The sequence below is a fragment of the Catharus ustulatus genome, chromosome 18, assembly GCF_009819885.2.
Source record: "Catharus ustulatus isolate bCatUst1 chromosome 18, bCatUst1.pri.v2, whole genome shotgun sequence".
NCBI lineage: Eukaryota > Metazoa > Chordata > Aves > Passeriformes > Turdidae > Catharus > Catharus ustulatus.
Window position 1 is genome coordinate 1877732 of NC_046238.1, and position 21033 is coordinate 1898764.

At 48.8% G+C, this 21033-nt stretch overlaps 1 protein-coding gene across 12 annotated transcripts in view; it reads left to right on the forward strand.

Annotated features, from left to right (window-relative positions):
- NCOR2 (nuclear receptor corepressor 2) overlaps window positions 1-21033 on the forward strand; it is a 222099-nt gene that overhangs the window by 55033 nt on the left and 146033 nt on the right. For all 12 annotated transcript variants that reach the window (XM_033075721.1, XM_033075717.1, XM_033075716.1 and 9 more), the window contains exon 2: window positions 14268-14479. In XM_033075721.1, coding sequence (XP_032931612.1) covers window positions 14375-14479 — 105 coding nt within the window. In that variant the 5' untranslated portion in view covers window positions 14268-14374. The remainder of the gene's footprint in view (window positions 1-14267; window positions 14480-21033) is intronic.

Sequence of the window (21033 nt, forward strand, 5' to 3'; positions counted from 1 at the left end):
TTGGTGCAGTGATGAGTGGGATGAGATGGAGGTGATGGGCAGTGGGGTGTACCCACCCTGGGGCTGTAGGGCAGTGTTGGCCAGCACTGATCCTGCAGCTGCCTCTGCTCTGCACTGTGTGACTGACTGGGAGTGAGCCTGTAAAAATGGCCTTCATTCTCTCAAGGGATGACTTAGATTGTCTGTATTTATTTTTACTCTCCTGGGGCAGGGAGGCACTGCCCAGGTGTAAGTTATAGAGAGGTGCCACATCAAATTCTTGGGGTGATGCATCTGGTGATGCTTCACATCTTCCCTCCCAGCTGAGCCCCACTGGTTTGATTTGCAGGGTCCCAGCACTGCCAGAGTTTCCTCCTGCTGGTGTTGACACCAGGGCTGTGGTGTTTTTCTGTGCCCACCTCAGTGCTTTGCATCCTTGCAGTTAAAAGACAAGATTTTGCCTTCTGCCATGCGAGCATTTTGTGCCTTGCTAGTGACTCAAAGGGCAATTCTTTAAACATTTTCTGTGTTATTTTTCATGATACAATTATTAGTAGAAGATCACACCACTGAGGGAAGATACATTTGTAATCCTGCTTAATGGCTGATCTTATCCAGCTGAGTAACTCTCATTGCATAAGGGACAGTGACCTGAAATCTTTTTAAACCATTGGACAGGATGCCTTTCCCTTCTCTACTTAGCACACAGGGGTCTGGTACAGACTTCAAATGGTTTAAAGTTTAACTGTTCTACTTTGAAATTTGAATACCTGCTGATAACTAACCTTTGGGTTGGTGTGCCAGAGAGAACAGTGGTGCTGCAGGGTGTGAGTGACTTTAATGTGTCAGTGTTAAACTGAATCTCTTGCTCTTTGGGGTTCCTAAACAGCATCTACAAAGGTTACCTGGCATGAATTACAGGAGGATCAAACAGAAGGGCTTGATCACAGCCCTTCTGAGGCTGGGGTGGGAGCTCTGAGGGATGCTGTGGCACTGGGGAAGAGCTCTGCTCATCCCACTGCTGGATACCCAGAGAGGTCGGTGGGTGGGTGGCAGTGCCCTGGAAGAGGTGCTCCTTCCTTTACCAAAGGTGATATCCTGGTGCCTGGCAGTGGGGAAGGAAGAGGGTTTTTTCTCTCTGATGTGGGTGAATCAGTGCTGTCTGTGATGGATTCTCACTGTGACAGCCTCTAAATGGCAACTCCCAGGGGAAATTAGCCTGCAGCTTTTGCCTTTATTAAATATTCTCCAGTGCTATCCCAAAGGACCACTTTTTAGTGCTCTTCAATGTCTCATCTGTATTTTTAACATCACCTACATGGAATGTGGCAATATGTGGTCTATATTTACATTAAAGCCTATGAACAAATAGTTAAGAAATGATGGATAGCATCTTCTGTTCTTCAGGTCTGTAACATGATGGGGTCCTGTACGTAGGTGTGGGAATCTCAGCTGGAGAGTCCAGTAGCTTGCTTGGAGTTAGGGTTTATAATGATTGATTGAGCCATTTATTCAAACACCTGTTTAATGATTAAGTCTTTATAAAGTATTTGCAACTTTTAAAATGGGACCTGATGTATTGTAGCTCCATTAGCATCTAGCTAATAAAATAGGCTGTAGACCTGTAACGCTGATTTAGTTGACAGAAATTATATTTCATGTGTTGAAGTATTAAGTGTGTTGTTAACAGGTAGTTCTTGGTGTGTTTAAGGCACAGAAGTGCAATCTGCTCCCTTGCTTTTACCTGGTGTGTGTGGACACTGTCCTTGGGGCAGCTCTGACAGAGCTCTCTGCATTCTGCTGTGCCCAGAAATGTGCTCTCTGAGTTCTACTAGAATCTTAGAATGGGTGGGGTTTGAAAGGACCTTAAACATCATCTAGTTCTTGCCCCCCATACCTTCCACTAGATCAGATTGCTCAACCCCCCATCCAACCTGTCCTTACCTTTATTTCACCAAGTACCAAACTTAGAGGTAAATTCTGTACACAAGATTATAAAAGACAGGCTTTTAAAAATCTGACTTCTTTGTCTGTGTATAAAAGCATTTTTTTTTCCATGAACTGCTCAACTTTCCATTTGCTTAAGCTGCACAGAGCTGGCATCTGGGATGAGCTGTGTAATGGGATCTCTGAATCGCAGCAGGAAACCAGCTCCAGTTTAAGCAGACCTGATTTAAAAGCAAATTCAGTCAAACCAGTGCAAACTCCTGCTCGGAGAAATTAAAACTGCTTCATGTCTGATTGATGGCACTTCTGTTCAGGTCAGTGAGTGCTGCTCAGGGATCCTCAAGCGGACAATGAGTGGAACTTCAAGTGCAGGTTGAGCAAGGTACATCCCTGATGCTCTGCCCTTCTCACAGGGCTGTAGGAATTAGGTAAAATTTGACAAGGGCTGAATTTTCCTCTGTCCCCATCCTGCCTAGTAGGTTCTGCTCACATGGTTAAATGATGTGGTGACTGGTGTGTGTTTGAATGGTAATGCTGTCCTTTTCCTTGGCAGCCTGAGCTTGTAGGACTTGGAAATATTGTGGTGAGGCTGATGATGCAAATGAGCACATGGGGGATGTGGGAATGGTCCTGCCCTGTGGGTGGCTGATGTAAAAACAAAACTGGGAAGCGTTCTCCAGGCTCAGGCTGGGGAGCAGGGAGGTGGTTTTGTGGAAGGCTGCAATTAATATTTCTCTTTCCATGTTGTTAAACAGTTCAGCATTCATTTCTTTACCTCTAGCATCTGTCTGCAAGATTTGTGTTTGTTTCTGGAGATTTCCTACTCCTCTGCAGCCAGGAAACAGAGGGAGCAGGGGCTGGCTCTGGTGGCCTGAGCCCATTGTTCAGGTCCCAGCCAGCTGTTGTGCAGCTGTTTGCAGTGCAGAGACCACAGTGATTCGAGCAGAGGGGGTTTCCCAGAGCTTTACCCCTGTGCTGGGCAGGAGGTGACAGTTGAGGCTGCCCTGCCTGGCCCCCTCCAAGGGGATGTGTGTGGGTGTTGTGCCAGGTGCTTCTCTGGGACACTGGGATAGGATGAAGAAAATTAAGGTTTATTTACCCTAACTGCTCAAATATTTTCTTGATTTTTCTTTCTCTCTAAAGTTTATCACTTTAACCCAGGGGTAAGGAATAAACTATGGGGGACACTAATGAATTGTGAGAGGGGAAGCAGCGAAGTCCCCTTGGGTAAGAGTTTACTGTTCAAGCCTTGACCTTGTTAAAACTTGTTAACTCAATAAAAGTTTGAGTATTTAAAGACAAGCGACTTCTTCCTGCCTTGAGGGGCATAATTAAGTCATTCCACACCCCTTAAACCAGAGCTGTGGGAGGAGGACTGAGGAGCTCCCTATCCTGCCTGCCTAAGTCAGCCACAATTTTCCACCTGGGTCACCTCTGTCCTGCAAGGCAGCACCCCTGAGCTGTGTGGAGCTGCTGCTGGGAGAGCCTGGCAGGGGCTGTGTGGGAAACCTGCTATTTCCCAACTGCTGGGAGGATGACACTGCTCCTTTTGAAGGGCAGGCACTTCTTCCATTGGCTGAAATTGTGGTCAAGTGTTTTGTGTTAAAGCAGACTGAATTTCCTGGGTAAAGCGTGCAGCAGAGCTTCATGATGTGTATGTGTGCTGTGCTCATCCATCAAAATTCCTGTGCAACTTAAAAGCTGAAGAGTTACCCCAAATACAGAAAGTTGCTGTCTTTCCAGTTTGAAGTGGCATGTGTGTGCCTGCATAGCTGTAATCAGTACCCACTGGTGTGAGTTCTTTTGGAATTGCAGCTCCAAGGATGGACAAATAAGGATTTTCCCATGGCAGAGAGCCCCAGGAGCACACACACAGAGCCCAGCTGTGCAGGAGTAACCCCTGATGTGGCTGCTTTACACCTGGGCTGCTGTGATGGCCTCTTGGCTATGTAAAAAGCATTTGGCTTCATTTTTTCTTTTTTTTTTTAGTTGGGTTTGTGTTCCCTGGGTGGGCTCAGGGGCTTTGTAGGAGCGGTGGGAAGGACTGTGTGCTATGGTACAGATCCCTCACAGGCACCACAGCTATTTTCAGTGAAATCCACCATCACTGGCTACTCCCAGTAAAGTACAGGGCTGTTAAAGGCAATTGTCTCATGAGCAGCTCAACTGCCCAAGCACAAGTCATGGAGATTTGGGGACAATAATCGTCTTAGTTATCCCTGTGTAAGCTGCCCTGTTCCAACTTGATACCATGGGAAACTCACTGCCTCAGCAGAGACAATTTTGGATGCCATGTCTTTTCTTGCTGTGCGTGACCAGCCTTCATCTTCGTTCAAATCTGAGGCCCTCATCAAGGTTATTAGCTCAATGCATGAAAGTACTGGGAAGCATCCTTAAGTACCTCCCAGATGGAAAGATTATGATGCTGTAATTTGTTTCTACAGCTCCACAAAAGCAGAATTTGACCTTGAGACTGACTCTCCTCTGCTGGCATTCCCAGTGCTCTTGTCCAGAGCAGCTTGGTCTGAGCTCAGTGACTCGGAGATGGAGCTGCTGTGCTGCCCAGATGAGCAGGATTGCTTTGTGTCACACATTTCCCTCCTGCTTTTCTTCTGTTTCTGTTGCATGTCTGAAAGGTTGGAGGGCGAGGAGCCCTTGGAAACCTTGGCCCCAGGACAGGTGGAGAGGGACAGGAGGTACCTGCTTGTGTCTGCAGCAGCAAATTGGGCCAGTGACTCATTTTAGAAATAGCTTGACATTGGCAGCTCAGGGGGTTTTAAAAGTAGTTATTAATTATTATTACTCAATAGCTTTGAGTTCAGCAATTGCTAAACAGGATGGACTAATAGCCCAGGGCATTTTGCCTGCAAACAAGGCAGAATTCTTCCCTGCCTCCCATGTCACAGGGCAGGGAGAGCAGAGTTTCTGACCCCAGCACTCATTGCTTTTCTATGGAAGAGCAGACCCTTGGAGATATCTGTGCAGCATGAATTACTGCAAACTAGTCCTCAGGCTCCCAGAAACTGTAAATGACAGGCTGCAAACCCCTGCCCCAAGCCCAGAAAAGGCAAATGATAAAGGGTCTGAGCAGGCTGCACTTGGAGAAGTGTCCTGATGAACAAGGCAGCGCTCCTGGTCTGCTGGGGAGTGACTGACAGCTTTGGACAGCTTGTTGTCAGCAGGACTGAGCTTGGCAGGGAAGCACTGAAATCCCGTTTGCCCACTTGCTTGAGTTCAGTTATTAAACACATCAGGAATCCCCATCTGTTTTGTAAGCCTGTCTCTAGAAACATAACCCAAAGCCTGGCTCCTGCAAAGTGCCGTTTGCCTTGGAGTGAAGCTGGAGGGAGCTGGAGCTGTGCAAGCTTTTCCTTCTTTCCAGGATGAGACTTTTGTGGATTCAGAGCAGGTTTGCTGCAGTCCAGGTCTCTAGCTGGAGTGGGCTGTGGTTTGTGTACAGGGTATTTGACAAGGAGGAGGTGAAGGTGATGTTTTCCTGCTCCCCTTCCCTCACTGCAAATTGTCCTCATTGTATGCAAACATTGGGATTTTTGGTGCCTCTAGAGAGACTTTGACTTTCTGTCTAGAAGCTATTAATTACCTAGACAAGAAAAGCAGAACATAGCCAATTAATGGCTGCTACTTGGACCTGTCTGTCTGACTGTGAGCTAATGAGCAGCTCCTTTCTCTGGGCCACCAGCGAGCCAGAACTTCTCATCAGTGCTCCTGGGGAGAAATGAAAGCAGCACCAATGTGCAGGAACAAATAGCTGGAATTCAGTTATTAACCTGGGCTGAAAATTGACTCTATCTGCTGGTAATTACCTGGAGGATGTTGGGGGGAAGGCCTAGGGGAGGGTTCAGGGCTGGTATTTGACAGACCATCCAAAGTGACTGAGGTAGAGTTACCTCCATTCCCATCCAGGGGTGTGCTGGGTTTGTGGAACAACTGCAGAGAAAAGTAGGAGTGAAATGGGTTAGTTTAAAACAGCTCTGCTCCCAAAAGACTCCCTCCTTTAGTGGTATTTTATGGCACAGTTGCATAGCATCTCATATATTTTTGAGTACCTTGGTTTACAGGTCATTTAATTTATTTGCAGGCTTCGTTTTGGTTCCCTAGGGTAATTCTGTTCCTTTGCACGTGTCTTCCAAGGGAGGCATTAAATTGTGCAGTTTGTCATAATAGTTCAGCTTTTATGCTGGCAGTTGGTGCTCTTCAAAGATCCTCGTGTGAAGTTTAGACTCCTGAATCATTAGAGGATCATGAAAGAAAAGGAATAATTTAGAAGGCAAAGATGTTTTGTCGCCTTTGAAAATTGGGAACGTGCGAAAGGAGAAAATGTTTAGTGGTACAATCTGCCTCAAAGAACTTATCTTAGGAACTCCAGAAAATGAATTTCCCTTCTTTTATTCAGGATGTAAATAACCAAAAATGTCACTCCTGAGCTGAGTAATTTGTTCAACAAAAGGATCTGGAGGAGATGACTCCCCTCGCTTTCATGAACGTGCCCAAGACATCAGAGGACCTGTCTCTTTAGCAACATGAACTGAAGGGATTGAAAATCAAAAGAGCAGCGTGTTCTGTGCAAAATATATAAATAAATCTTGCAGGTGCTTTGTAATCTGCCTTGCATTTTAAAAGCCTTGTTTGCCTGGGTAGCCTGGACTTTAGGTTGGCTTTAGGGAGCAGCCAGTGGCCTCAGTGATGTGTTGTTATAGCCAGGGTTGTTAATGTGCTGCTTAATGCACTGGGGAGCGTGGCTGAAATTCCCATATGCTTACAGTATCATTGTCAGCAAGGAATTGCGTGGGGTTTTTTGATTTAAACTTGCTGGTGTGTGTTTATTCAACTGAGATTAGAACTGCGTAGCAGTTCCAGCGTTTAAGTCCGTGTTTAATGTAAGCTGAAGTGGGAAGGATGGAGTGTAGTGTGTGCAGGGAAGAGAGAAATGGGGTCTGGAAGTGGGGAGGGAAGGAGCTTTGCCCTGGAACAGGCTGTCTGCACTTGCACCATGGTTAAAATTGCCTGGATCCCATCCCAGGTGGATGTGGCAGCACAGGGTGAATATTGCAGCATGCCTGGCTGCCAGACAGGGGGTTGGGCAGCAGAGGGGAGGAGGGTTGGGTTTGTTCTCTGCACAGCCCATCTTGCCCCAGCAGATTTGCTTTTTAGTTTCAGCTCCTGCATTTCTGTGTCTGGAGCTTTGGGATGGGCTTCCACCACAAAATGGGGCACTCTCAGCAGTTTTTCCAGTCAGTTCTGTTACTCTGCTTTTGCTGTTCTGCACTGGTTTTCTTATCTGTCTCCTTTTTGGCATCTGATTGTCACTCCTTTCCTTTCCTTCTCCAGTCCCCTGCCCTGTTTCCCTTTGCAGTCCCAATGCCCGGGTGGTTTCATGTTTGGTTTTTTTTTTAATTTCCTCTCCAGGCATTTCCATTTGTCTTTGCAGATCATCTTCAACAAAGGCCTTGCATGGTCTAATTTGTTTTCTATTTCCAGCCCAGACTTAAAATAACTCCTTTGTTCCATGAATGGCCTGTGCATGGATCCAAATCCCACCTCCCCCTGTTATTATTTTTTTTTTATAGTTTGAGTTTCTGTTTCACTGTTCCTTGTCACTATCTTTAATTACTTGAAGTGTCCCTTTTGGGCATGCAGGCTGCAGCTGGCAGCGGGGAGCTGCGGGTTGCGTGTGGCCGTGTGGTCCTGGCTGTCCCCACTGCCCTGGGAGCAGCTTGGGAATGGGTTTGCAGGGCTGTGGGTGCCTTGGCACAGGAGCAGCCATGCTCTTGCATAACAGGAGCAGCTCTGCCATGGTGTCCCTGCTGACAGGCTCGCTGCTCCAAGAGCCACGCGTTGTCTGCGTGAGCTCCCGGTGGCTGCTGCGAAATCGGGAGGTGATTATGGATTCAAAGGGGGGAATCCAACAATGGGAGAAGGGGCACTAAAGGAAAAGAACCATGTTAGGACTGGGTTTGAAGAGCAAAGATTCAGCCTGGCCATGTTGATGCTGACCTGAGGCTGGACACAGAGCCAGGCTGGCACTTGGTGTGTGGCTTGTGGATTTTACTAAGACAATGTCCCTGCAGCTGGGGAGCGATGGCCAAGCGCTCCTGCAAAGAGAAATGGTCTTGTTCTTTTAAGCACATACATGTCCCTCTGGGAACCATCACAAGGTCACTTGCAGCCCCTCTGCTGAGGGCTGAGATGTATTTAAAGCACATTAAATCCCCTGCAAGTGCTCCCCTGACAAGGAGGAGTGCTGGGACACGAGCGCAGGTGTCTCACGGGCTCTTGGGGAATCAGGTTCTCCTGCTGTGGGTTGGGGTCTGAGCAAGGGCTGTCAGGGACAGGAATCACAGTGCACAGTCAGCATGTCCTTTCTAGAAGCATCAGGCTGGGAGCAGCTGGCCTGGCAAACCTGCTTTTCAGAACACTGCTGGGAATGGGGCTGGCAAAATCCAGCGCTCTGACCTTGCTCGGTGCCACCGCGGTGCCAAGATCTGTACACAAATGCTGGCAAAGGTTATCTTGGGGCAGAGCTAAACATGGGTCCCATGCCCAAAATAGCTCAGAAAGATTGAAAAGAAGAAATACAAGTGGCAAATCCTGCTTTGCAGCTTTGGGCAGTGATAGGAGCAGGGCAGAGAAGTCATCTTTCATCAGGGTTGGAACCGGTTCGGTGTTGAGCCATGCCGTGGTTGGGAGAGCTGGTGCAGCCTGATTGCAGCTATGAGGCAGCAAACCAGGATGAGAGACTTCACCTCCTGAGCTTCTGCCATCCCTTCCATGGCCCTAGGGACTGGCTGTACCTTCTTACAAGGGCAACACCCTGCACTGAGCAGCTCTGGCATGGTGCTGCAAGGTCTCTTCTTCCCCCAGATCTGCTGCTGTAATTGCTTGTGCATCCACACCGTTGGTCAGGCAAGGAAAAAATCTGGTTCAGAAGTCATCTGGACAAAAGAGAAGAGGGAGGAGAGCTCTGGGGAATGGGACAAGAGCTGTTTTGGGTACTGATGTTGGAGGAGCAGTTGAGGGTCTGACCATGGCATGCAGGGTGCTGCCAGTCTGGCTTGGCTCCTGTACTCCTCCAAAGCAAGGCAAATGTTTCAGGATCACACACAGGTACAAGCCTTGGTCCCTGGGGTTGAAATAACCTCTCCCTCATGCCACAGAGCTCAGGATGTGCCTGATCTTCCTGCTGACCCTGTGCTGCAATGTTAATGTGAAACCTCTGTGCTCTGCTGTGATTGAACTGTGGATTCCCGGGCTGCAGACATTGACATTGTCATCGTTGTTGTTCTGAGTAGAGCCCTAAATTTGTGGCAGATGGCCTGCTTTCCTCTTGAAAGGACTTGGTAGATACAGTACGTACAAATATTTGTGCATAATGTCAACTGTCTTCCAAGAAAATTTCATGCACATATTGATTAGACAAATCCATTAATGTTATATTGTGGCACATTTCTTAGGAACATCTCTCTACCCGTTTTCATCGCATCTTAATTATTCCTGCTTCCACTAGTCCTTTAAAGCAAGAGTGAATAAATCTCTTAGCTGCTTTTCAGGTCTGGTTTTGATGTAGAGCTGCAGTGGGGCTCCCCTGTGCCACACACAGCTGTGTGCTGGGGATTTTTAGGCATCATGGTTGGTTGGACTCTTGGAGGTGGATATTATGGCTCAGTATTAATTAAGCATCATTACAGAGGTCTCCTTAACTTTTATTTGAAAATACACAAGTTGACTGGAGGATATACACCTTTTATTTCTTGTTTGAGGAGGAAAATTGTCATGTGTTTAGCATTTGATTAAAGATGACTTTGTTGTTTTTTTCCCAAAAACTGCATCATTTAATGTAATTAAATATGAGCTTTGTTGTGAATACTCTTCAGTTAAATGCAGTGGTGAGTGCCAGCAGCATTTCTCTTCTTTACCATGTCTGCATGGTGTGGTGGTACCAGTTTGTGCCTTTTAATGAGGGGTTTGCAGTTATTTTGTGGGCTGCCTCCTAACGTCTGCTGTAGACCATCCATGGTCCGTAGACCACAAGTTGAGTAACATTACTTTGGACTTAGGAAACAAAATATTCTGTTAATCTTATTTCAGCATGTCCTTGCTTTAAAAAAAAAAAAAAAAAAAAAAAAAAAAAGGTGTATTTTGAACTGGAGCCATGTGCTTTCATTGGGATCTTTAAAACTCCCCTGAGAACAGATGGACTGGTGTTTTCTGTGAGATGGGAGTGTCTTGTTGTTCTCACCTTTCAGATAGATGAACTAAGGCACGGGGTAATTACAGCAGCTGACCCACATTTGTGTTGTACCAGTCAAGGCAGGGACCTCACCTGGGAATGCTGCTCTCCCTGAGGAGTCCAGAACAAATCAGCAAGGTTGTCTTTGACTTTGAAGAGCAACAAGTGTGTTGAATGATGTTAATTAATTTTTTTTTTTTGCAGCTGGATTTAATTGTAAACTCCTTATTTTAGACCTGCAGGCTTCCAGCAGGATCCTGCCCATTCAGTGCAGGTTTTTCTGTGGGCTGAGGATCCACAGGTGACTGCAGGGTGCTGTGGACTCCTCTGTGCCCTTCTTTGGGATGTGAATGTGCCTGGCCCAGTGCTGTGTCCCCCAGCCATGTGGGCAGAGCTCCTTGGCGTTTGGGGCAGCCTGCAGCAGTTTCCTGTGGCTTGTAGTGTGTTTTTGTGGTGGGAATTGGGAGAACAGGTGATGAGGGAACAACTTTAGATGGTAAATGGCGCGTGAAAAGGAGAAACAGGAGAGCAGGGTGGTGGCAGGGGGAGGATGGGGGAGGTTTGAAGGCTTCAGCAGTGGGGTAGAATCCTGTGAGTTTTTCAGCAGGTGAAAATAACCAGGTACAGGAGGTTCTGTAGGCACTCACCTCCTCCACAGGTTCATGTTGTAGCCCTGATTCTGGTTCTGGTGATAACCTCCAGCTTTCTCCTGTTTCTAATCAGAGACCATAAATCTCCTGGTACCTAGTGCTGTAATGGCTAATGCAGGTCTATGGGTAAAACAGTCTCAGATGGAGACTCTAACTGGGGGGGGAAATACCTTTCCTGTGAGACAATGTCTGTTCTTCATCAAAATCAGTTGAGAAAGTAAGAACTAAACAGTTTGATTTTTAAAGATTTAAAGAGCCTGGCTGCACTCGCTCTCTTACTTCCATTAATCTGCTCCTATTGTTTGTGTTCCTCCCTTAAAAATAATTAATGAGAAGTTTTGGAAGAGGAGGCAGCCTGGTGTATTCTGCTGGGGATGGGTGGCCTGGTGGTGTCCCAGCTGCAGCAGTGCAGGCACCAGTGCATGCCCTGCATGATGTGCTCCCCCTTGCCTGCCTCAACCTTTTTGCCTGCTGGTCATGGACCCTCCTCCCCAGAGCAGTGCTGGGCACATGAGGTGTAAAAAATGGGACTTGAGGTGTGATCTTTGGTGAGCTGGCTTGGCTCTGCTGTGGTACAAACATCCAGGGCCTTGGGCTTGAGCTGGGATCTTGCTGGTGACTGCAGATGTGGAAATGCATGGACAGTGCTTCTTGCCTGCTTGCATGTGATTTTTACTTTTGTCTTCCCAGGGCTTCTAACAAGAAGCCTCAATAGAGGCAGAGGTGGTGTGCTGCCCTTGTTAAGGAAAAATCCTTTTGTGCTCTCGCTAGCTTGTGATTTACACAGCTCACAGAGCTGTGCCTTGGTGCAGGACAGTTTTGTTGGCCCCTGTATTTTCATCCTGCGTCTGCATTCCTCTAGCAGACAGTTAACTTTTTTCAGTTGCACAGACCAAGGCATAAAAGCTTTAAAACTGTTTTAAAGCTTGATACCATGTGGCTTTGCACCTGGTGCTGTGTTTTAAGCCGAACTGCTGATCTGAAGAGTTCAAAAAAAAAAAAAAAATCATCCCATTTCTTTTACTGTAGACAGCTGCCTCAGCATGGTCAGGTCTACCTGCTGTGCTTCCAGAAAGCCTTGGCTTGCTGAAAGCTGCCAGGCACTCTGGGTTGGGGTGGGTGTGTGTGTGTATGTATATGTATATATTTACATATGCTAATTAATTTGTAGGTGGCCATAAGCCAAGATGTCAGAGTTTGAATCTGTTATTGGGAAAGTACCTTAAATTACTGCAGATCCCACTGAGCTTTTGGAGCCCTTGAGAGCCCCATGCACGAGTCCTTGGCTGCTGCAGGGAGGGTTTGCCCCTAGAGCAGCACTTGGGCTGCAGGGCAGCTGGGAGGATGTCCCTGGAGGGGTGAGCATGGCAGGAGAATCCTGGCACAGCCTCCAGCTTGGGGTGGGAATGGGTGATTCAGATCTCATCCCGTCGGAAGCGGGAGGGGAAGTGGGACAGTCATACTGGAAGTGTAAATACGCCTGTTCTGGGTACCTCTGAATTCCCCTGCATGCACAGGGGCTTTCCTGGCCAGGCTGGATTGCACTGAGCACGCCAGGCTCAGCATGGGGAGGCTGGCTGGTCTGGGATGAGGGTCAGGCTGCTCCCAGGCTGCTGGTGCTTCCCTGGGCTGGCAGGTAAGGTGCCTTGGGGCTCAGCAGGGTCCAGAGCTGGGGGCAATCCCAGCTCTTGTGCAGGGAGGGACCTGGCTGCCCCTTTGCACTCTGCCTTGAGAGCTAAACCTTGTCTTTTTCCATTTGTCACTTAGAAAAATACCTTTTTCAGAGAGACTCACCTGACCCTCATCAGGTAGTGATGTCTTTGTGTGTCTGTCATCCTTAGGCTTCCTGGGGATTTGCTGAAAGGGTGATTTCTGTAAGATGTGACCCCTGTGTGAGACGGCTCCTGGCTGCCTTGCCCTGGCTGCCTGTCGTGCCTGACTGCCAGGGAACGTTGCCTTGGTTTGCTTTATTTCTGGCTCTGAGGCTGCATCACAGAGCAGTGAGGCAGCCCTGTGCCTGCCTGCAGCAGATAGCGAGGGCTTTATCAGCATGGGCTCATCTGTGGTCTCACAGGAGGGAAAAGAAGTAGAAAAAGAAAAGCTTCCTCTTTAGTTTTTTTCCTTTTTTCTTTATTTCCCCGCTTTCCCACCCCCTTTTTGGGTTTTGTACATGCCAACTGCTGTTTCAGTTGAAATTGCGTTGGCTGGGGCTGGCTGTGCTCCCCATGCACAGAGACCACAAGTGTGGGGACAGGCTGCTGGGAGCTCTGGAAGTCTCCTTTGCTGTTCCTGGTGTGCTGCTGGAAGAGTTTGATGCTGCCAAAAACCTTGCACAAATCCATATATAACACATACCTGCACTGGGGAGGAGGTGTGCACAGCTTTGGGTGGGATGGAGAATGGTTCCCAGGAAAACGGGGCTGTCCCTGCATCACCCCTGGGTCCCTTGGGATCAGTCCTGGTAACACCCCCTGACCCAGGCAGGCAGCAGTGGCAATTTATGCTTTGTGTAACTACCTGTTAATTTGAGAATAATAGTTAACACACTGACAGCATGAAGGGCAACATTTAGACCTTTGTTACTTTTTCATTGTAATCCAGACAAAAAACAGGAGGCTTAAAATAATCACCAAACAAACAGTGTGAAGTAGGTATGAAAATCAGTAACTTGTAGATCTCCCCTTGGGGCAAAGAGGGACCTTCCCACTTTGTTGGTTTTCCTGATTTTATTGCAGGTGCTAAAGGAATTGCAACAGGTAGTGCAGGAGTGAATGTGTGGGTGATGGGTGTTTGTGAAAATACCCTCGGGGCTGTGGTGTGTTCTGGGTCCCTATCAGAAGGGCTGATCCAGGTGTCACTGGGAGTGTGTGACACCTTTAGTCCTGGGTTTTATTGTAGCTCCATGAACAGACACAGCTGCAGGCAGGTCAGTGCCTGGTGTCCCTGCTGCCATTAGATCAGGGCTTACCTCAGAATGCTGCAGAAGTGGCCACAGCTTGGAGAGAAGAGCACTGACATGTGGGAGTGTGGATGTTGAAAGGGATGGGCTGGGGAGGAACCTTGTGGCTTTTTGGACCTTGTGTTGAAATGCCAAAATTCTAGACTGTGTTTTTGGAAACTGAGTCACCCTGAAAAAAAAAAAAATCTGTCTCCAAGTGACTTAGAGATCAGCAGGACCCAAAGAAATAGCTGGCAGTTTGGCTTCCCAGTCCTGCTGGTGGTGGGTGAAGGCTTTCCAGGGAAATTGGGTGGGATACATTTGGTAAAAATCTTATATTTGGAAAAATAAGAAAAAACTTAGCAGTGGGGTTTGCCAAATGGCAAAGGGGGCTGCTGGGGAATTGCAAGGGCAGTGAGGTTTTGGTGGTGGCCCAAGGCCTGATGTTCTCTCATGGAATTACAGGTCATGAATTCTAACCTGCTGCTCTCCTGCTTCCTTCCAGCTACTGCGCGCCGTGGGAAGCACACACAGGATGAAGAGGAGCTCCCTGCTCTCCTAACCCTTTGCTGGTGATTTGGAAGCAGCCCCTGCCCCGCCTGCTCCTTGGCCATGTCTGGCTCCACGCAGCCCGTGACGCAGAGCTGGCGCGCGGCCGAGCCGCGCTACCCGCCGCACGCCATGTCCTACCCGGTGCAGATTGCCCGGCCGCACGCGGTAAGGACGAGCCTTCCCTCCCCTTCCCTCCCCTTCCCTTCCCTTTCCTTCCCTCCCTGCTCTGGGGTGGGAGCCACGTGGGTGTCCCCAGCGCTGGGACGGCGGTTCAGCTGCGCCGCTCTCCTCTCGGATGTGGCTGTTACAGAGAAATCAGACCATTTCCGTGCCTGCGGTGCAGGATTTCACTGTTCCTCTCTCATGGGATCCTCTTTTGTTTCTCCATATGGTGCTTTCAGTTTTTCTCTCCCCTTCCAGCCTTTTTCTAAGCACTTGCTGTGGTGGTGCTCGTGGGCTCTGGCTCATCATTTCTGAGCACCCTTGGTTGGGTGCAGCATCCAGCCTGGGGGCAAAGAGGAAGATTTGGGGAGCAGGAGCATGTGCCCTCCAGCCCTTTTTGGCATGGCCTTTCCTAGGCATTGGATCACAAGGAAGGACCATCCTCTTCTATGTGTGGGCTCACAGCCTCCCAGTGAACCCAGCCCTTGCTCCTCACACCCACAGGAGCACTCTCCTGGTTCCCAGGCACACTGCTGAGAGTGAGCCTGCCTCCTGCCCTCTGTTAGCAGACCTGCCTCTCTCTGTGCAGCTCTCCTGGGGAGCAAGAAGATAACTGAGCTGCTGAGCTTCCCATTTTATCCTTCCCCTCCTTTCCTTCCTCTTAGTCTTGACCTGTAATCTTTTCTTTTCTTGGATCAAGGCATAAGCTGGAGATGATTTCTTTTTTTTCTGCTCTCTCTTGTTGAATGTACCAGAACTCACAGAGGTTAATTCACCTGGATCCAGCCTCTCCTTCCTGTGCTGTCTCACTCATGCCTGTGTTTGCTCATCCTGGATGGGTGAATGTTTTCAGTTTAAGCCCTTAGCGGAAGAAACTCTTCTTAGTGGAACAGCTTTAGTCAGCTCAGGCTGCTTAAAGGAATCTTATTAGGTGCTGGAGTATGGCTCACACTTCCAGGGGTCTTTGGAGCTGCTTCTTGGTGGATCACAGTGAGGTGGAAGGTGGCTGAAACACAAGTCAGGGAGGAGACCTTGTCTGGGGGTTGTGTTTGACAGTGACAGCTCCTGAATGGCCAAATTCAGCCTGTGCTGGTTTAGTGTTTGCCTTGAGAGATGGAAACCCATGAAATGCCAGCAAAGGGCTGCAATTCCCTCTTTTGCCCTGTTTGCCTGGCTTCAGCAGAGTGGCACAGGGAGCAGAGCCGGAGATTGGAAAGGCTTTGAAATAGAAACGTTAAGGAGGGCGCGGGACGAGCTCTTGGCTGCGTTTGCTGGCTCATCTACATCGCTCGGGGCCTGCGTGCTGCTGCACAAAGAGGCTTTTCATCCTGGCTATGAGACACGCTGACCTGCTTCGATTTATGGGAGCTTTGCTTCAGTGTGAGCGTGTTTGTTTGGGGGCTGGAACACAACCAAGAGCATTTGTCTCAGAAAGAAAATCCCAGTTCTCTTTTTATCAAAAAAAACCTGAGCGGGAGGGGAGGATGCGACCAGGTGAGCACGAGCTGCAGTTGTTGCAAGACTGGTTTAAAAGCAAACCCAAGGAGCTCAAACTGCAGTGTGAAGACTGGTTTGAAAAGAGGGTGAATGGCTCCTGCCCTTGGGGTGCTGAGCTGTTGTCTCCTGTGAAATCCCAACTGCTTCCCCTTAGTGCTGCCACAGCAGCAGGAGAGAACAGGGCAGTTGTTGGCAGTGGGCTGGAGCTGGGGGTTTCTGCAGCCTGCAGCGAGCGCTGGTTTTATTCTCTGGTGTTAATGTTGGAAGAAGTTGCTGGCATTCACTTCTAGAAGCTATTTTTACAGACACATGTAATCACCCCAAGTTACGCGATACCTTTTGGGTGTCTGGATGCAGGAGAAGTCCGAGCTGGGATTTTTATTTTTTTTTGGATGGAAAGCCAGAAGACTCCTGTGGGCAGAAACGTGCCAGCCCCACACCAACAGACACACCTTGGCTGTGCTGGGAGGGCAGCAGAGCGTTTGTGGGAGCGTGTCCCTGCATGATCTGCTCTCAGCTGTTCTCTAACACGTGTCTCTTGCTCGGCGGCGCCGTGAGCTGGAGCCTGGCCATGGCTCTGGGGCTGGAGCTGATCTCTGGTGGGATTGCTTGGGAGAGGAGAGCCCAGTTCCTTTGAAGTTGCTGCGCTGTTTAATATTAAAAGTCAGCGGTATTTGCTTGCATGTCTTGGCCAGGTCAGTTTTGTCATGGGGTGTGTTTGCACAGTGAGGGCTTGTTTGGAAGAAACCAAGAGAGGCCAAAACCAACCCGACACTAACATGTCTTGCATCTAATTAAATTTTGGTTCTGGTTTGTTGCCTTCCAAGGCATCCTTTCCTGAGAGCTGGGAATTCGTCAGCTCAGGGATCCTTATCCTGGCGGTGGAAACGCCCTGGGTCACCTCCTGTGCAGGGCTGAGCACAGCAGGGCTGCAGATGCTATTATAATATAAATAAATAATCACAGCCCAACTGTGACGGTCGCACCCAGGGAAATGCGGCGCGGCAGGAATGCTGAGCTCAGAAATGAGCCGTGACATTATTTTAGGCTTGGAGACACTTTATGAAAAGTGATTTAAAGGATTGCAGCTGTTTGATTTCACAGATGAGGCAAGTGAGAGGGGATGTTGTGAAGGGGCAGGAGGCAGTGGAAGCAGGCTGAGGGATTTTTCTTCTCCCATCACATAAAGCCCAAGGGAATAGCCAGTAAAATGGGGGGGGAAAAAAAGTGTATTTCAAGTAAACAAACAGAAATATGCTTTGTACATATGGGCACCTCCTCCCAGCAGCACGTTCCACGAGCTGCTGCTGAGTTTGGAGCTGGCAGAGAAGATCCAGTACCGGTTGAGTGAGGATGTTTGTTGTCTGGTTTCACTCTTGGTTGCCAGCTTTGGGCAGGGCTGTGAACCCGTGGGTCTGACCCAGACTGAGCTCTCTCCAAGGGCTGACGCAGCAATCAGGCTCTCCACAGGGTAAGCAACATCCTCAGTGTCTTCCTCCTCTTCCTCCTCACTGAGAGAGATATCTGGTCCCAACAGCTGTTGGGAAGGCTGAGTGTGATGTGAAAATGGTGCAAAATTTTATAATCACCCTGGATTTAATTCTGTCTTAGCAGACAATGGCTTGCATAAAGCTTTGACAAGTCAACATGCTTTTAACGGGAAGAAGGAAGCTTAGTGGAAAGGTTCTGGTTTGTTTGACTTTGTTGAGGTAAAACTAAAATCTCCAATAATCAGCAGTTTCTTCTTAAGGGCACGGAGTGGTTCTTGGCCAAAGTGCAGGGAAAACATTTCTGTTTTCCATATTCATTAGCTGTAATGTTGGGGTGCGCAGTTGATTTCTGTCATGTTCAGCTTGGAAACAGAGGAATTGTTTGAATGCTCTGTGACCTTTAGCTAAAGGTGAAAAAACACATTACTTACGCTCTTAACCTTCTAATGTGTCCAAAGTTCATGCTCTCTCAAAGGAAACTTTCGCATGAAGGATATTCATTTTCAGGCAACCTGCAGATATTTTCTGTAAACAGATCAATTTTCCTGTGTTGTGCACGTCCCCCTTTCTTTTTAAAGCCTCTTCATGATCAATATTCCCTGGGAGCAGGAGGGTTCCCCTCTTTTCCTCCTGTGTGAATCCAGTGTCTTGCTGTGACCTCCTTACCAGCCTCCCTGCTCCTGTTAGTGCCCTGACATTTCAGAGCAGGAGTGGTGTGGCTTTGGATGCAGGCTGTGCTTTCCAGGAGGGTGGTGTCAGGTGCTGGAGATGCTGGGGGTCAGGGCACACAAGGTGTCCTCAAGCAGCAGCATCTGTGACAAAACAGCTTCTGCTTTTGGGGTGCTTTAAGTGTTTTATGTACTAGAGATGCTAAACAGGATTAGGGATTGGTAGGATTGGGGTGTGTACACATTCATATGAAATTGGTGCTCTATCATCACTTGAATTCTTCTTTATGAGCATTTTCTCCTCCCTACTAAACAAGGGGCTCATTTTGCCTCCTTCCTGCTGTTTGCCCCCATTCCCTGCACAGAGTTTGGGATGGAAAGCTGAGCTTAAACCCTCCTGAACTCCTCTGCTCCAGCTTTGAGACCATTGTGCTTTTCCCGTGCCACCTCTCCTGCCTGGGAGCAGCTCAGCAGTTCCTTCATTAACTCCCCATTTGCAAACCAGCCCTTGTGCAGGAGCATCCCGGCCCCATGGCTCGTTTGCTTTGGCCCAGGATAAATAACTTCCTTGTCTGTGTGAACCAGGGACAAGAGCTTGGTGCAAACTTGCGTGTTGATTTGGTGTCCAAGCCAAAAGGTGGCCTGGGGGGAATGGAGTGCCTTCCCTGGCCAGACTCCTCCTCCCAGCAGTGGGAGCAGGGTGAGCAGAGCCCAGTGTCCTGCTGTGGAAGGTGCAGGCTCCAGGGATGGCAGGAGCTCACTCCTCTCCGTGGTGACATGGTCGGTGTGGCACAGCAGCGCCAGGTAAGCCTGCACAGGGGCACTGTACTCTGCTGCTGTGTTGGTTTTCCTTGGAGTAGTTATTCACACTTTTTGTTTACTGGGAGTAAAATGTGTCAGTGAGCCAGGAACCAGCAGAACAGGAGAGTTTGTGGTGCACCCCCTCTGAGGACAAAGAACAACCTCCAGCTACCAACCCAGCATCCTGACCTCTGCCTGCTGGGCTCCAGCTGATGTTTGAAGGAATGATCTGAAAATAAAAGACAAACCTTGGAAATACTGACTCTGATTGGGTCTGTCACGAGAACTTGGCACCATCCCTCTTGAGGACCTTTCAAGTGACAGATTGCATTAGCTCTGAGCAGCTCAGGGGTGGATTTTGGAAAATTGACTTTCTGCTCTGGGACTGGGAGAGCATGGAGGTGAAAGAACAGGACACCTAATTCCCTGCCCTAGGGTCTCCCTCCCATTGCTGGGAAGAAGTTGGCTTACAGCAGGTTGTATTAAATCTTGTTTTCCCTAGGATACAGCCTTTATCCAAAACACTTCTTTCACTTAAAGCTACAGTAGACTTCTGTGGTTTCTCCCTCATCTTGTTTTTGGACATGATTTGATGCAGAAGGTGATGCTTTGCTTTTGGTTGGTCTCAAGATTGTAAATCCACGGGGAAGAAAGAACTTTCATTGCTGATGTGGTTTGGCAAAGCCACTAAAGCCACTTGTGGAGCCTTTTCCTGTGCTTCAGGCCTGACTCTGATTGTGCTGCCCCACCAGCCCCTGGAGGCACCTTCTGCAAGACTGGGGACTTCTGCTGGTTGTCATTGCTGCAGTATTTATTCAAAATGCTGAGCAAGTGAAGGATTTGCTGTGGAGATGTAAGGAAGAATAGGAGGGGGGACGTGGAAAGCTGAAAGGACCTGCAGATAGGTTGCAGGTATTGCATGGGAGCAGGTGTGGGAAGAGGTGATGGGGACCTGTGCTGCAGAACAGATGTGATGATGAGCTAAATGACCTGGTGCCTTTTAGGGTAGAAGGTTTGTTTTTGTTGTGTGAAGAGAGCTGCTCCCCCTGGATGGGTGTTTGTGGCTCCAGGAAGTGCAGCACCCGGCGTGGGGGCTGGAGGAAGGACAGACCGGTCATTCCCGACTCAACGGCGCCTGGATGCGACTGGGACTAAAGTCTTGTGATGGAGAGAGGCTGAAAAGCAGCACTGTAGTGGATGTGCTGCTGCTCTGTGGGCACCTCTGGCTACTGGGGAGAGGGCTGTCTCCAGCACCCAGCACCGGTCAGATGACAGGGAAGCCACAACAGCTGAGAGCTGTCCTCACCGAGACGTGACTGCTCCATGAATGGCACATTGAGACAGGGCAGCCAAGCCCTGCTGACAGCCCTGCTTTGCTGGGGAGAGGCTGTGGAGAAGGGTGCAGTGCTGTGCAGCTGGTGCAGATGCTCTCAGTGCTGGCAGCAGCCTGGGCACAGGGATGGCAGCAGAAATCAGCGCCTTCGACGCGGGGCCACGCGCGGTGTGGTCACCTCCTAAAACAAAAGGCCAAGTCAGCAGCTTCTGAGAGATGGATGGCAGCGAGGCTGTCTCAGAACAATAAGGGTGTTTGTCTTTTCAGCACATGTTGCATCCCTGTAGGCAAGATAAAAATGCATGTATTCAGCCAGGTTTTTATTACTGACCTTATCTTCAATGGGGGAGCTGATTATGGAGGAGTTATTGTTGATATTTTTTTCCTTGAATCTGCAGTGAGCTCCTCACAGGGTTTTGGGAAGGAAGTTGGGCAGACAGCATTGTGCTTGTGGACAACCTGTCTGGGTCAATAATCACCTCCTTGCACTTCAGAGGAGGTTTTCAGCAGCAGAGGATGGTTCCTCTGGGCTGGAGAGGCTGAGGATGGTGGGTTGTATGCCACACTGGTCCCCTCACCGCCCAAACTGTGCTGGACCTTATGCAGTGACAGCTCTGCTACCACCCTGGTTCCTCCCAAACCTTTCCCCTTCCTCTTACCTTTGAGAACTGGCTTTGGGAAAAATTACTTTCTTCAGGCAAATACTAAAAAGTGCATTTCTCGGTCTGATGAGCAAATGCTGTGCTGCCAGTGCCAAGGGGTATCCAG